Consider the following 17,025-nt stretch of genomic DNA (forward strand, 5'->3'; position numbering starts at 1 on the left):
GAGAAGCCTTTAAGTTGGCCAAAGACTTGAAGAAGACTTCATAAAAAAAGGAAGATTTTCATATGGACAACATTTGAGAGGCAACACAGAGAAAAGAAATCAGTTGTATGAAAGTGTAGGTATTAGAAATGACTCACACTTTTTTAAACATGTATTAAGATTTAATTCACACACCATAAAATTCACCCACGTAAAGCATACGATCCAGTCCTTCTTAGTTTATTCGTACAAACGTCACCACAATCTGTTTAGAACTTGTTCATCATCCCAAAGAACTGTCGTGTTTTTGCTTTTTCAGATTTCTTCCAATGTTACATGCTTTTGTAGTAAAGAATCAAGGTGTGGACTTCCTAGGTGGCACAGTGGTTAAGAATCCGCCTGCCAATGCAGGGGACACGGGTTTGATCCCTGGTCTGGGAAGCTCCCACATGCCACAGAGCAGCTAAGCCCATGCGCCACAACTACTGAGCCTGTGCTCTAGAGCCCACGAGCCACAACTGTTGAGCCCATGTGCTGCAACTACTGAAGCCTCTGTGCCTAGAGCCCATGCTACGCAACAAGAGAAGCCACCACAATGAGGAGCCCGTGGACTGCAACGAATAGTAGCCCCTCCTCGCTGCAACTAAAGAAAGCCCATGAGCATCAACAAAGACCCGACACAGCCAAAAATACATAAATTAAAAAAAAACCAAGGTGTAAAGACAGAAACCTTTGATATCTGTCATTGTGGGAAAGGTTTATGTTGCTTGTGAAACAAACCACACATACATCCTCATGTCTTTAGTTTTTAATTTTATTAGTGACAGGGTAAATAGGTACATGAAAATCTTCACAGATATTTACACATGTATTTAAATAAAACAAGAGTTGAGTTCAAAGAGTGGGGCTTCAGTGGCGCCTGGTCCATGTTGCTTACTTAACGTATAAAAATCTCTAAGTTTATAAAACTTGATTTGCCCATTTTTTTCCCCATTCTTAAAAACCAGCTGTAAGTATTTCAAAAGGCATATCTGAAATATAGATAGATTCTAAGAGAAGCACGGCACATTATGAATGATGAAAGTGACTGGCTTTGTGTGATGAGAAGCAGAGTCACTCAGTGCATTGTTAGAATATTCTTCATGTGGAAGAATACTCAAGAACGCACCTGACCTCAGTGCGTTGATGGCCCTCTGTGAACTGCCTGCAGGTAGCAGTGCCTGTCCCTCTAGACAAGGACCACTCTTGGCTGAGACTGTGAGGATGAAGTTTGCCTTTGAAGCCCTCATACCTTTCTCTGCTCTGGATCCCAGCCTTTTTCCTGGCATTGCAAGTTTCCTCCAGGTGTCTATACAACCCGGCTCGTAGGGTCCCCGCCCTAGGGGTTCTGAGTTCCTTCACAAAGATTGCTTAAAAGGCATCAGGTGTTTTGTTCTCAGGGATCTTTTATGACCAAAAACCTTGAGGAGCTATTCTCTCTTGGCCAAAAGTCAGGCATGACAACCAGAGTTGGGCGTTATTTGAGGGCAGAGAGACCATCTCTATGAGATGATCGGAGAGCCATGCCTCCAGTCATCTTACAGAAAGAGCCACCTCCCTGTACGAGCAATTCTACTCAGACAAAATAACACCTAAGACCCACACCCCCTCGAGGCTGGTGCGGGACCCTCAAACTCTTTGAAACATGTGCAGTTCTCACCCCCACTCAGCTACACATTCTGGGAGCCAGACTTCAGTTCCCAACAGCCTTGAAACCGCTACCATGACAGGATTTAACTCACAAGCAGACAGAATAGGAACTGTTCAGTGTATGTGTCCATGTGCCTTTCATTTAGTTTCCAAAGAAGCTCTGCAGCTGTAGCCAAATGGCTCATCTCCAGGTTAAGGAATAACCGAAAATTTAGTGTCTGTGAGTTTGGCTCAATCTCTCAAATCAAGTGTGATTGTTGAAATTGGGACATAAATTTTCCAACTGCATCGTAAACTTAACGATGTGGGTCTGCTTGTTCTATCATACTTAATATTCAGGATAGTAATTTAAAAAAATAACTAGTGCCAGTGTAAACATGCTTTTGATACACAGGTCTATAAAATATTGCACATAAATATAAAATTTGTTCAGCATTTTTTTATAATAGTTTTTCATTATCATAAAAAGGATACAAACTTGTGCAGACTATATAAATTTGGCTGGTCAATTTTACTTGAAAAATGATACTGTTACACATGATTATGAATTATTTACAAGAGTTTTAAACATCAAGTTTCTGTGATGGTTAAATTCAAGATGATGGGAAAATAGCTTAAGTAAAAATTATTTTCCAAAGTCATATACTATAAAGATTAGCAGTAAAAATGAATAGTCAAGTTGGAATAGGCAATTCTAAATAAAATCCCTAGGAATCCATTTTCTAGGTTCATCTCACATCTGCCTAACTTTATGTTTCCTCCTGTTTTTCTTTAACTTGTCTTCTCTGTGAATATAAGTTTGAGGTATGGTAGAAAAAATAGGTATTTAATCCCAGGCTAAATGTTGGCATTGACTCTTATAGATATTAAAGATAATATGTTTACCCAAAGTATTAAATTGCTTTTTTATTAATGGACTCTAGAAATTTTACAGTTACTTTTAAGCATCACCCAGGGTTGAGAGTCCCTTGAAACTGTATGTTGCTAATTAAATCAACGGAGAGATTTTTGTTTGTTTGTTTTCCTTTTTTTGTAAAAGGAAATACAAATGCAACTTTCTGCAAAGCTAAATTAAGCAGACGTGAGTTCCTGGAAAGTGTGAATAAGAGTAATTTCAGGTAGATGTCAGCAAGGTATTAAGTGAAACAGTCTTCTTATACCAATTTGCTTCTCCTTAACGCTGGCTAAATCTTGATTAAGTTCTGTTAAATGATATATTCTGCACAAATCAGATATCTTGAAAGGAATTCTAGTGAGTGATTTCGAAAACCAGTGAACCAAATCTTAATTTCCAAATCCTCTAGAGTATCAGCCTAGAGCCACGGAAAATAAATAAATAAATCGTTATCCTCACTTACAAAGATGATCTTTGCCATTTCCAAAGTACTTTCACAGTCCCAACAGCATAGGCTGGTCTCCCTGAGCCATAACGTTATTAGAAAATGTTTCTTTTCCAGAGGGAGGTGTCCAATATTCCGTTGGATACAGTAGTGTCAGAAGGTTTGGTCCTAGTTAACCTTCTAAAGTCTATCCTAGTTAAGACATTGTGTCTTCAAGACTTCAGTTGGATTCACCTGGAAAGCAACCTCATGTTCCCATACCCATTTCAAAGTGTCTGCCAAATGCACAAGGACTCAAGCCAAAGACATCTTCCATGACTGCACATCTTCTGCAGTGTTGAGGATGCTTCCTTTCCCCCAAAGGGTCACTGGGATCCGTGGCAACTTCTCCAAAGCACAGTGTAGATGAGGTGATACCGTGGCCCTTCCATTTCTTAGGACACTGGCAGGTACAGGGAAACCTTGGTTGAACCCTCCTGCTCCTTCTTTTCTATGAACTGGACCGGTGTCGGAGTTTTTTTGGTCTTTGGTTTCCCTTTTCATGCCTCAGAGGTTTTCTCATTGGTCAGCTGCTCCCTGTCATTCAGATCATCCTGGGGTGGTCTTGCTCGGTCAAAGAATCCACACTATGAAAGAGAAACGGGCTAGCAAGTCAGGTCATCCTGAGAATCTGTGAAGCCCCTCATTCTATGAATTTTTCCTGTATATGTTTTCTAAGGAGTTTGGCGCTCTGAGAATATAATCTCCCCAGGTTTCCAAATTAGGAGGTGAAAACAGGGTGTGCTTTACCTGCAGAGAGAAATCCATTGCCTATGCAGAGGGTTTGTGTCCTTCCTGCTGTGTCCGTGGTGGTTGGAGAATGTTCACTTTAACATAAACCGCTGCTTATGGATCTTGTATATTTTTCTGGGGGTACAGCAACCTGGCCCAAGGAGTCCCTCTCTGCTTTTCTGCGTGTTTTCTGGAGCCGGCAGCAATGTGAACTGCCGGTCAGGGAAGGCAGATTTCTCAAGTGGACTGTGGGCTGCCTCGGCATGGACCAAAGGAAGAAGTGAGGAGATACTCATCTATCTCTTTGCACTTGATGGAACATATAGTATATGGAGGAAAATTAGATGGGTCCTTTATTTCAACCCAAGAACATCTCTGTGACTCTCCAAAGATCAATCAGCAATACGGGGAAGACTTTAGAATCTTCATTCTCCTGAATTTCAAAGGAGTATTTGGTCTAGGAGAATATAACTTTTCCTAGAACCTAGAACCTTAATTCTTATTGTTTCTTAGGTTGGCAGCCCAGTTCATTGGGTTTGAGTCATCTTTCTTTTGTAGGCCTAGTGCAATATTCTATCAACCACTAAGTATCAATGCATCATTTATGGATGTAAAGTTACTATAAATAACAGACTAACACAAAAGTCTATTTGTAAATGTAGACTGTGCAATAGACCTTTGTGGGCTTAGGATGGCACAAAATAGGTGATCATAATCAAGAAAGCCGTTATTTCACTAAAAAGGGAAGGTTTTCTCAGTTTATTAAGCATGACTCATAATGTTGCAAAATAAAAATACACTGTGATTTTGGAGAGCCACAACAATAGCAGTTAATTAAGATGTGCCTGGATGACTGACTCTTCCAGTCATGTCATTGTGACATTGTTTCTATTTTAAAATGGAAGGCTCTGTGAAACTTGGCAGTCGTGTTGGTTTGGAGACCAGAAATTAATTTCCATTGTAGACTTTTAGCAGAAATTTCAGCAAAACACATGAAAGAGTAAGTGAAGGCTTCTTAATGGAGATGGACTATTTGGCAAGATCAAAAACAAGTCCAAGAATATTAGAACATGCATGTTCTATGTGGTGTCATCGAAAGCCCATGTAAAAATTAATTACTATACTAATTGCATCTGGGTAGTGCTTATAAAGAAAACTCTTAAAGTGTTGCTGATAAGACTGTGTCAACAAAAAGTTTAAGATCTTGATTAATTAAACAAGAAAAAAGTCTTCTTCATAACATGATCACTCCAAGCATATTGGAAAGAAGATCACAGGTCTTAGTTAATAAAGTCCAACTCTCTCTGTATTTAGTTACAAGAAATCACAAGATAAAAGCAGCATTAAACACCCTCAATCTTCTTAAATGTCAGTTACACAAGCACATTAAGTTTGCCAAAGCAAACAAGACCCAGTTTTCCCTTTAAGTCCCTATGCTGGAAATCCCCAGATCATGCCTCTAGCCTTGTCTTTTTAAATCCTAGGTATATCCTTCTAAATCCCCTCAGTGGCCTCTCTACTCAAAAAGGAAGAGAAAGCAAATAAACTTACCTTCCATAAAGCCAAGGTTAAAATGGCCAGAACCAGTAATCCGAGAAGTATTGCTAGTATTATTACCCATAACGGAATTGAGAAGGAAACATTTGGGGTCGCCCAAATAACCGATGTTTTAATCTGGAATGGAAAATAAAGGAAATGAGCTCTAATTTCAAAACTATTGGGTGAAATAAAGTAGTAATTACCAATATAACATTAGTGGGGGGGGGGGTACTTCCAAAGGATCTATACAATAATTGAAATCACCCCAGGGAAGATTTGAGGGTTTACAGCACTTGAACTTGGAATCTTAAAAAATTAGCACATTCTCAGGCCTCCCAGGTTGGGTGCAAGTCCAATTACAGACACTCAGCTGGTGTTTGGTTTATACCTACCCAGAAACCCTCGACTAGAATTGAGGTGGACCAGGAACCAACAAGGAGAAAAGGAATGACCTTAATCTGGGTTGGATCTTTTATGGCAAAAAATGGCTAAAAGTAGACCCTACAAAAAGCCAAGTCGGCCCACGCATATTTCTCCACAGAATTGGGCTCACCTCACTGAGAGGCGAGCTTGCAAATAACCATGGACGTGCAAGAAGGGTAGACATCACCTAATTCCCCATTTTACAGATGAGGAATTTGAGTCCCAGAGGGGCTAAGTGATCCACAAATCTAATTAGTGTTACGGCCTCTTTAGCCCTAGGCTCTGTGCTCTATTAACAAAGAGCCCATCATTGCGCTATTAATCACAATCATGTAAGGCCATGACGCATTTTATGAAAGTAACTGCAGTCAGCGACATGCACGCTAATTGTCCCAATGTGTTGGAGCTGCCTTCGATCTTAAATCCAATTCTCAATTGCTATTGAACCTCACTGAATTCCCCACTGTTGCAAGGGAACTTGGAGGAAAAATGAGACCTTCCCAGCAGGACTGCGTGCTCCGTGTGTGCGAACCACTCGAGCCTCCCCATGTGGGCAGAAGCTCTCCCATCTCGCGCGTACTGGGAACTTGTGCCTCTGGAGACCCCCAAACAAAACCAAGGAGAGACCCAGCCCTCCCGCTCACAACTGCTGTCAAAGAAAAGAGAAAAATAAAACCCAAAACATTCTTGGGTCTAAAATGTTATTTAGCAAAGCAGGCTTATCTGGTTTTAGAAGTAAGTATCGCCTCATGTAAACTGGTCCATGTGCTCCTCGTTTTAACTGTAGTTGGAAGGATCCTGAGTCCTGTCCTGACCCCACATGCAGAGACTCTAGGCCACACTTCTCTAACCCACCAGGAGGTGAGGATGAACTCAGGGTGGGTTGGTGGCTCTGGGGCATCCCATGCCTGGAAACATAGGTGTTTTCATAGCCTGTGCTCTGGGTTTGTTTTTTTAAAAATATTTATTTATTTTATTATTAATTTATTTTGGCTGCACTGGGTCTTAGTTGTGGCATGTGAGATCTTTAGTTGTGGCATTCAGGCTCTTAGTTGCAGCATATGCGATCTGGTTCCCTGACCAGGGATTGAACCTGGGCCCCCTGCATTGGGAGTGCTGAGTCTTACCCGCTGGACTGCCAGAGAAATCTCTCTGCTCACATCTTTCCTTCTGCTTTCTTAACTAGATTTGAGCATCCTGCCTATGCTCTTCTGAGCCTGTCAAGGTTTTTATTGCTCCTCCATCCTGCCGCAGACATACTGATGACTAAATTCACCTGAGCTTCCAGCCCCAAGTATCATTTACACTAAGGCTGAACAACGACATTGATGGTGGTGAAACTGCTAGTGATTCCACGTGGCCAGGAATGCCAGGGACTTGACAGATGCTCTCAATGAGAGAAAGGCTGGCATAACCTACTCACCCTTACACCTTCCTCCTTTGTCTGTTAGCTTCCCTTGCCAGTGTTACCCGTATTCAATCAGCACATCCACAGGAAGTGCAGCGTTCCATGACCATGATGGGGTCACACTCACCCTACTTGCCACGGTTTGAGGATGGGACACATGGTATGTATCTTGAAGAAATGCATTGCAAGGACTCAAAGCATCACCATACCACCCGGATTCTGCAGCCTAAGTAATTTACTCTGAAGTGACCCTCTGCATGGATATGGTTACACGAGCCAGTTGGGGACCAGATCATCTCTCTTTATATCCCTTTTCCTTGGTGAATTATATCTGATAACGTATAAAATCAGTGCTCAATCCTGCAACCTTAAGGTGCTCAGAGAAAGGGCATGAAGTGATCACTTAAAATGACCCTAATATTACTGGAAGAAGACTGATACAGTTTTAAGAATGAGAATTTCAGAATTTTGGAACTACAAAGGCTAGTAGTGGTCATGCACTCATAGGCCAGTTACAGTGACCTAGGAGAGAGAAAATCTGGAGCCATGAACAATTCTGAGGTTTCTTGTAACTTGTCTTCCCTCTAAGCTCCAAGTCCACAGAGGGAAACCACATAGTTTCGGTCTGTATTTTGTGCATGTCTTAGAGATAACCAAACTTTACTAATAGATAATTCACAGAAAGACAGGCAACAATACTTTTCCGTGTTCCCTCTTCTGATTTACCTAATCAATATCTGAAGTCACCTCTCAATGTTTCATTATAACATAGAAAACAGTTCTATATAAATTTAAAAAACAGCTAAGATAAAGGAGTTGAAATAAGGGCCATAGACCATAGACTGTTCAAATTGTTGGTTTCATAAAAAAAATGGAACAAGAGAATAGCTACTGAGTTTTTGCTGGGTTTCTTTGCCACCTGGCTATTGCAGGCTTCAATGTCTTATCTATAAAACTGGTCAGTCTGCATACAGATGGCCAAGAGGCACATGAAAAGATGCTCAACATCACTAATTATTAGAGAAATGAAATCAAAACTATAATGAGTTATCACCGCCCACCAGTCAGAATGGCCATCATTAAAAAATCTACAAACAATAAATGCTGAAGAGGATGTGGAGAAAAAAGAACCCTCTCAACACTCTTGGTGGGAATGTAAACTGGTACAGCCACTATGGAGATCAGTATGGAGGTTCTTTAAAAAACTAAAAATAGAGCTACCATATGATCCAGTAATCTCACTCCTGGGCACATATTTGGAGAAAACCATAATTCGAAAAGATACAGGTATCCCAGTGTTTACTGCAGCACTACGTATTTACAATAGCCAGGAAGCAACCTAAATGTCCATCAACAGAGGAATGAATAAAGAAATGTGGTACATATATACAATGGGATATTACTCAGCCATAAAAAAGAATGAAATAATGTCATCTGTAGCAACATAGATGGACCTAGAGATTGTCATACTGAGTGAAGTCAGTCAGACACAGAAAGCCAAATATCATATGATATCGCTTATATGTGGAATGTTACAAATGAACTTATTTACAAAACAGAAATAGAGTCACAGATGTAAAAAACAATCTTATGGTTACCAGGGCAAAAAGGGAGGAGAGATAAATTGGGAGATTGGGATTTTTATATACATACTACTGCATATGAAATAGATAACTAATAAGGACCTACTGTATAGCACAGGGAACTCTGCTCAATACTCTGTAATGGCCTATATGGGAAAAGAATTAAAGAAAAGACTGGATATATATATATATATATATGTATATGTATAATCAACTCACTTTGCTGTACAGCAGAAATAACACAACATTGTAAATCAACTATACTCCAATAAAAATTGAAAAAGAAATCCTGCCCTCCCAATTGGTCTATCTGTAGAAACAAGCAGGAGATCTAACAATCACTCACAAAGATCTAATAATGATATTTGAAGGTTTTTTTTTTTTTGCATAACTCATGGAAAAGTACAAATAAAACATTAAATTGAACAGAATATGCTTATTAGGGTGTCTAAAAGCAGAAAACAGCTTCGTAAGGTATAATTACAAAATCTACCAGCTTTTTGTTTGCGTTCACTTCCAAATATTCTGACACTAGTCTTAAACAGTCTCAGAGAAGATGAGCACTGCTGTCCTTATCTGTTCCAAAATCTGAAATTCTTATCACCAAAACGTTTGTCAGTCTGCTCCTGGTAACATTATGTTCATTTGAAAAATACCACTTCATACCCTTTCTCTGAGCACTTTCAATGGAAGAATTATGCATGTTAATGTTCACCATCTGTAATTGACTAAGAGGAAGGGACATAGAGATTTAAAGGAAGCCATGCTCAGCGACTTTGCTCCCAAGCCTGCATTCTGCTCTCCTCGCCTGCTGCCTTTATGACTTCTATGTGGCACAGAGGCTGGCTGATCTCCTTGATCTAAACTGGGTGCAGCTGCAGAGACCTTCCGTTGTCCCTGGTGGTTCTAAGCTTATCTAGGTTTTTCACTGCCTCAGCCCCATCAAGAAGTTGTTACACTAGAGACAGTAGAAATATAGAACAGAACTGCCCCAGAGCATTTCTTTAGATTTCCGGGACTGAGGATTTACATGGCTGCTGCTAGAAAAGGGTGGATGAGTTAAACGTAACGCATCATTGGAAGAATCATCCAGGTCTTGGAAAGAGAGGTCTTTCTGAGAACACAGTGATTAGAGTCAGGTGACATGTTCAGGTCTGTAAATGGCAATGGGCATTTCATCTGCAAGTGGAACCAGATAAAGCCAAGCTTTTCCTGAAACTCAATACCCTGTATAGACGAGAAACTTAACTCTAGAAGCAAGCATAAGAGAAAAGACTTAATTGATCACTTTTATAGGACCAACATTTCTTTAAATCTGTCTCAGTCCCGTGGAAACCCTAGGATCGTTTGGGGGAAGCTTAGCCAAGAAATAAAATGTTGAAAAACACCCAAACTTTGTTATTTCTAACATTTATATTTGTCCAGCAGCTCATTTTGACAAGCTCACAAGAAGCTTAGATTATCCATTGGATAAATAATGAGAAAAATAGGTCTGAGTCTCTAGAGTTTCTAATGACTAAACACCAATTTATAGTAAGAATTTTTCATTCCTTTCAAATAAGATTTATTAAACACCCCATGTTCCCTCCAGCTCTGTAGGTATTATCAACAGCTCCAAGCTGGAACCTTCTGTAACTCTGCTGTAGATCAGTGCTGTCCAATAGAAATATAACGCAAGCCATGCGTGTCTTTAAAAATTTTATAGTCATCACATTAAAAAAGAGTAAAAAGAATCATGGGGCATTAATTTTAATAACATATTTTATTTAACCCTAAATATCAAAATTATCATTTCAACATGTAATTGACATAAAAATATTCTTCCTCTTTTTTTTTTTTCTAAGTCTGCAAAATCCAGTGTTTATTTTATACCTGCAGTAAGTGACAACTGCTGGATTTTCATTGGTTAAAGTGAAATGTAGTCTTACTCAAAAAATAAAGCTGCATTAAATGGAAAAAATATCTTATACTGCTACAGTTTTAAAGCTTACATTTAAAACAAAGTAAAACTACTAGTTCAGTTCTTCAGTCACTCCACCCACATCTGGGGTCATCCTCTTCTGTGGTAATGTGGTGAGTGGCTACCATATTGGACTGCACAGCTTGAGAACTTTTGTATAATCTCACACAATGGTGTGTTGAGTCAAATTACCGAAGTCCCTCTTTATGAGATTCATTCTTCAAGAACGTGGTCCCAATGCAGATGATGGGGTGTACTGAGGACTAAAGTTTTATTTTAAGAGCATAGGTTTTTCACTGTGGATTTCAGTTGCTTTAAGAAAGGGTCATATTGAGTAACTCAAGTACTTAATACGTAGGGAGAAAAATTCAATTACATGCCAACTAGTCAAAAAACTGCTTTTCATTCTTTTAATGTATCAAGAACCTGTAGCTATTTAAAGCAACAGCATAAAGTTTTAACAATCCACTCAGTATAACTATCTGCAGTTTTAGGAAGTGGGAGCCATGAATTGTAAGCAGTTTAGATGTTCTTAAAGCAAGGCTAAGTAGGGCACATTTAATCTTACCTTCATGTCGTAAATCTTGTTGTTCTATATTACAGTGGAAAGACCATAAATAAATCTTTAATATGCCTACATTTTATCATTGACATTTATGATATGTTTTTGTATATTTTGACAAAATACCAAGGTAGAAGGATAAAGCTCTGTTGTATTTGCAATGGTAATTAACGTTGACATCTGTATTTATGTATCACAAAATCTTGTGTAAACATACTTCAATGGGGTCACAAGAATGTTTTATATAAATGTACCAAGACACCCTACCTACAGTGCCATTTAGAACAAAATAATAACATGAAGTGGACCAGCTGAACACACATTTTAACAACATTCAAATAGCCCCATGAGATAAGAAATCCCTGTGATAAGTTTGAACTCCAGACAGTCGTTTAATGTGAGTTAGATTTTAAGATTCTGAAGTTTTGCTAACAACTCAAGAATTCAAATGGACTCAGTTTATGTGTCAGTTCTTTTTTGAGGATTTCACTGAAATATTTTATAATAACTGCCTTTGAAGTTACATCAGACAATAATATTCTCTTCTAGATGTAAATTATGGAATTCCACTTTAGTCTCACAACACACAAATGCCAAAGTTCATGAACAGGCAGAAAAGGTGTTCAAATAACTGAATGATTTTTTTTTCTGCTGGGCTGTAACGATTCAGCATTTATATTGTTCTCCCTTACACCATGCGACCTTTTCCTTGCCTCTGAGCACGACAAGTGTCGCCTAGTACGGAGAGTTCATTTGTTACACACACAGGCACTGTGCAAGTAGCAGGTGGGGATTACTTTTGTCTTCAATATGGAAAGCTTATCTAGGGCTCAAGCAATGGTTGCTTTATGACCATGTTGAAAAGGAAGCACAGACTCCTTATCGCACACAAGGGCCTAGGAAAACTAGTGAATATTTTTGTCTCATTCCCAAGGAAGGAACTGAGATGCTTTCCCCAGTGGCAGAGTATGGATTGGAGCTCTGATGATTCTCCAACCACCTAGTCCAACTGATTCTACCACCTGGAAGCAATTCCCTTCTGCTGGGTCCTTTTCAAGATAAGGATGACAGGATTTTTGAGAACTTGCTCTAAAAAACATCTGCCAGCTCCAAGCACAGTCCTCTCAAACCAAGCCTGTAGGGCACAGCTTACTTCTGACTGGTAACATCCCTTTCAGTCAGTCAGGGACTGGGAGACCTGAAAGCTTTTCCCATAACCTTGATGTAAATGGTGCAGTAAATCATCTACATCAGATAACAAGACTTTCCGAAAGATGCAGGAACAAGGGTGGTGGGGACAGGGGGAAACATGTATCTGATCATTTGGTGGATCTTTTGAGATGAGTTGCGAACAGCAGGCTGGCACCTGTGGCCAGGACACAAAGACGCAATCCTGTTGATGGAATTGACTGTCACATATGTTTCTGTTATGGAGCATGTGCTCAGAGCAAACAAAGGACCCAGATTTATCTCCCTTACAGTTATAAGCCTTTGAACCTCCTTGGATGAACATTCTATATTAAAAACCCAAAGCCTCTGTTTTCTAGGTTGAACATAAATCCAAACTCCAGCAGATATCTCGGGAGAGAAGGAGAGGCGAGCTAAGTGAAGAAAGATGTGGCAGTTCTTGTTTTAAATGCCACCAGTTTATTGAAATATTTTGACTGTGCAAATCCATGGATGTTTCCAATTGGACTTCCTGGACTTTGACGAAGGAGGTAAGACATTTTGGGAGGGTTACAATTATTGAGACCTGAGACTTACCTCGTTATAGGTACAATGCTAGAGCTTTTTCTATATAATTTTAATAATCTTCTTACCAATACTTTCAGGTAAATGTGGTTAACAGCCTAAGCAAAGTACATAGAGTGATTTCTAGAAGGTTTCCACTTAGAGCAGGGTGGAGCCAGGGTGAAGCCCAGGAGAAGCTGTTTTGAAATCTGTGAATTTCGTCTGTGCTGCCTGCCTGTGTTAGAAGTTCTCAATCCCAGTTTCACTGCAGAATCAACACTTGTAGAGCTTTTAAAATACAGTGCCAGGGCCCCACCCTGGACTCACTTAATCCTGATACTTCGGATGGGGTCTTGGCATGCATAAACCTTTAAAGTCACATGAATGGTAATTCTTTGCATACTCAGGGTTGAAAATCACTAATCAATGGATGAATTTAAGTTACTAAAAGTAGATTAGGCTATCAAGAGTAACTATTCGTTACATTTTAAGACCTAGGCTAAAGAGGGACTTCCCTGGTGGCACAGTGGTTAAGAATCCGCCTGCCAATACAGGGGACACTGGTTCGATCCTTGGTCCCAGAATATGCCACATGATGGGAAGCAACGAAGCCCATGAGCCAAAACTACTGAATCCCGTGCTCCTAGAGCCCATGCTCCACAACAAGAGAAGCCACCACACTGAGAAGCCCGCACACTGCAAGGAAAAGTAGCCCCCGCTTGCTGCAATTAGAGAAAGCCCGTGCGCAGCAATGAAAACCCAATGCAGCCAATAAATAAATTAATTTAAAATCAGTAAAATTATTTGTACCTATATATTTTAAGATACTCACTGAAAAAAAAAGAAAAAGATACTCACTGAGATGCTGCCTTCAGGGAGTTTGGCTGGCTGATCTTTATAAGGCATCTTCTTAACTTCAAAGGACACCAGGGATGCAAGAGAATAGGGATCATTTTTCCTCTGAAATTAAAAATATTTATTTAAGTATAGTCCATGTAAAGCTTTTAAAAGTTATATTGGCAGCCATCTGATTGTTTTTAATGTTGTCCATTTCCAAAGCAATATTTCCTACCTCCTTCTTTCTTCCTTTTATCTCTTTTACTTTTCCCCCAATCCATCTATCCATTTATGATCCATTCATCATCCACTCATCCACCCATTCATTCATCCATCCACCATCCATCCATCCCCCATTCATTATCCATCCAACCATCCATCCAACCAACCATTCATCTTCTTATTTCTAAAGATAATTCATCTTATGAGCAAAAGACTTGGCACAATAAGGTTAAAATAAAAACAGAAAATCAGAGTTCCTAAAAGGAATAAGCACAAGTGCCATTAGTGAAGAACATAGCAGGCAGACATCATGGGTTACAAATTCTTGTTATCTTATAGAAGGAAATATTTTAGGAGAGAGACTGCTGCTAAGTTACAAAGACAATCTCATTTCATCTTATACAGAAGACCCAGAGCAGGGTCTCTCAGTCCTGGCACTATTAGGATTCGGGGTTGGTTAAGGAACTGTCCTGTGCATTGTAGGATGTTTAGCAGCATCCCTGGCATCTACCCACTAGATGCCAGTAGCACCCCTCACCCAGCTGTAACAATCAAAAATGTCTCTAATTATCGCCAATGTCCTCCAGGGAGCAAAATCCCCCTGGTTAATAATCACTGACCTAGAGCCGTGCAGTGTTTTTGACAGAACTTTGCAGCAAGTTCTTTTTGTTTAATTCGTTCTCCTATTAACTGTTGATTAAAGTCAAAGGGAAATATTTAAGAGTAAGTCAAGGAAAACCATTCTGAAAACTTCAGCTTCTGTGGTTCTCCTCCATTTAGCTTGAGACAATGATGCGGTCTATTCAGTGGTGGGCTGTAGCTGGCTCATAATGGCACTTGAGAGCAGAGTGTAAAATTTCAAGAATTTTGAGCACCTGTTATTAAGTAGAGCCATTATTAAAACAAATTTTAGGTACATAAATTTTAGTAAATTATACTTTTTAAAAGGTAATAAACATTCTAAACTCAGTACTTAGTAATAATTTGATTGCATTTTACTATTATCTATGCTCTTGATATTATTTAAGTCTTCCGTATCTGTAGGGGGAATACTATATGATGTGCTGCTGTGCATCTCTTCCCAACTCCGTACTCAGTGATGCCATGTTGGCAGCTTGACATTGACCATGGTGGGAATAGTTACACCATGGAGTCAGCAGATGGTATTCAATACTTATCAGAACTTTTTTCCCTCCTAGAAAAAATGGTTTATTAACCATTTACTAGCACTTCACCATCTATAATCCAATGTTGGGTTTCTTGAGACCTATCCAACAGGTTGGATTGTAACAATTTAAATATTTTTACAAAGTTTCTTTTTTTCTCTGTGGTTGAATTTTTTCTCCCTTCCATAAACCCCATTTCTTCTACATGATAAGGACAGGCTAGGGTATGCAAAATTTTTATATACTTAAAGTCACTACATCTTTGGCTTTTTTGTTCTTTCTACCCTGACATTCTAAGATAAGCAACTTTGTTCATTTGGAAAAATCCTGTTTTGGTAGTTATTCTTCCGACATTCTGTCTCCTGGCATTTCCGTTTTAACGGAAAGCTGGATTTTTGTTTGTGTGAGAAGTGTTTTTTAAAATGTGGAAATCCTTGCTCATAAAATCTGGTATGTACTTGGTGATTTAAATCTACTTTCCTTACTACCCTGGCTGGTAGACATAGAAGAAACATGACAAATTCTGGTAGTGAGATTCTGTGCATAGGGTTATAATCACATACTCAGATATGTGTCCAGGCTCCCAAACCTTCAAAGAACAAGTTTTCTTTAGTCTCCTAGTTCAATTAAAAAAACACTGATAGAAAATAATTTCCCTTGCTTTTGATATCATATTTTTGGGAAACAAATCATGGGAGAAGTCTATCTCTGAATCCACTCTAGATGGAAAGGTTTTGTCCTACATGATCCTGCATTTATGAACATGGAAGTCTCTTAATGAGTAACAAATTTACAAAACAGAAATAGAGTCACAGATGTAGAAAACAAACTTATGGTTACCAGGGAGGAAAGGGGTGGGGGAGGGATAAATTGGGAGATTGGGATGGACACATACACACTACTACCTATAAAATAGATAACTAATAAGGACCTATTGTATAGCACAGGGAACTCTACTCAATACTCTATAATGACCTATACGGGAAAAGAATCTAAAAAAGAGTGGATATATGTATATGTGTAACTGATTGACTTTGCTGCACAGCAGAAACTAACACAACGTTGTAAATCAGCTATACTCCAATAAAAAATTTTTTTTTAAAGAAGAGAAAGAGATGGTATTTGAAGCCTAGAATGTGGGGAAACATGTTTCTCTGGGGGGAATTTTCTCTCACCTCTTCCTTTAACCCCTCTCCTCTTGACCAGTTTGACTCGTCCTCACATTTTCATTCATCACCCATCTTTACTGTCCTTTCCGATGGTTCACAAAACACTATGCTTTGCTGAACCTCAGAAACACCTGGGATCAGGTTCATAGATTGTGATTCAGCAGGTCTGGGATGAGACTATAGTTGCCCTATATTGTTTGGAATTTCCACGTTGTTGTTTAGCTTTTTATCTTTCTTGATTACTTTCTTCCCCGACAAGATTATACAAAACTGGAAGGCAAAAAACATGGAATATAATAAGGCTTATACCTTCCATACCGCCTGGAACAGTACGCCCGGGAGGGCTTCATCAATCCTGCTTGACTGACAGCATGAATGGATGGTGAACGAACACATCAGATGGTTGGGTTATTCGATGACCCTCCTGTCCCATATTCATCCATTTGATAGCACCTTATATAAGGTTTAATTCTTTCAGTTATTGAATTGGACCTCCTCAATGAGATTAAGAAGTTCAGGAAGTTGTAAGAGAAGGAGTGATGTAAAATGAGGGCTGTCGGTCATGATAAGGGGCTATGGACATGCTCTCACCTCTGCTACCTAATTTAGCGATGCAAATGGACACAGCCTGGGATCTGAATGAATC

General features: G+C 39.3%; 1 protein-coding gene across 1 annotated transcript in view; it reads right to left on the minus strand.

Annotated features, from left to right (window-relative positions):
- Positions 1 to 779: 779 nt before the first annotated feature.
- ITGA8 (integrin subunit alpha 8) overlaps positions 780 to 17,025 on the minus strand; it is a 171,380-nt gene continuing 155,134 nt past the window's right edge. The window contains exons 28-30 of the mRNA XM_057732743.1: positions 13,844 to 13,945; positions 5,331 to 5,453; positions 780 to 3,634 (exon numbers count right to left, since the gene is read on the minus strand). Of these exons, the coding sequence (XP_057588726.1) occupies positions 3,548 to 3,634; positions 5,331 to 5,453; positions 13,844 to 13,945 (312 nt within the window). The 3' untranslated portion in view covers positions 780 to 3,547. The remainder of the gene's footprint in view (positions 3,635 to 5,330; positions 5,454 to 13,843; positions 13,946 to 17,025) is intronic.

Source organism: Hippopotamus amphibius, chromosome 4 (genome assembly GCF_030028045.1).
Source record: "Hippopotamus amphibius kiboko isolate mHipAmp2 chromosome 4, mHipAmp2.hap2, whole genome shotgun sequence".
NCBI lineage: Eukaryota > Metazoa > Chordata > Mammalia > Artiodactyla > Hippopotamidae > Hippopotamus > Hippopotamus amphibius.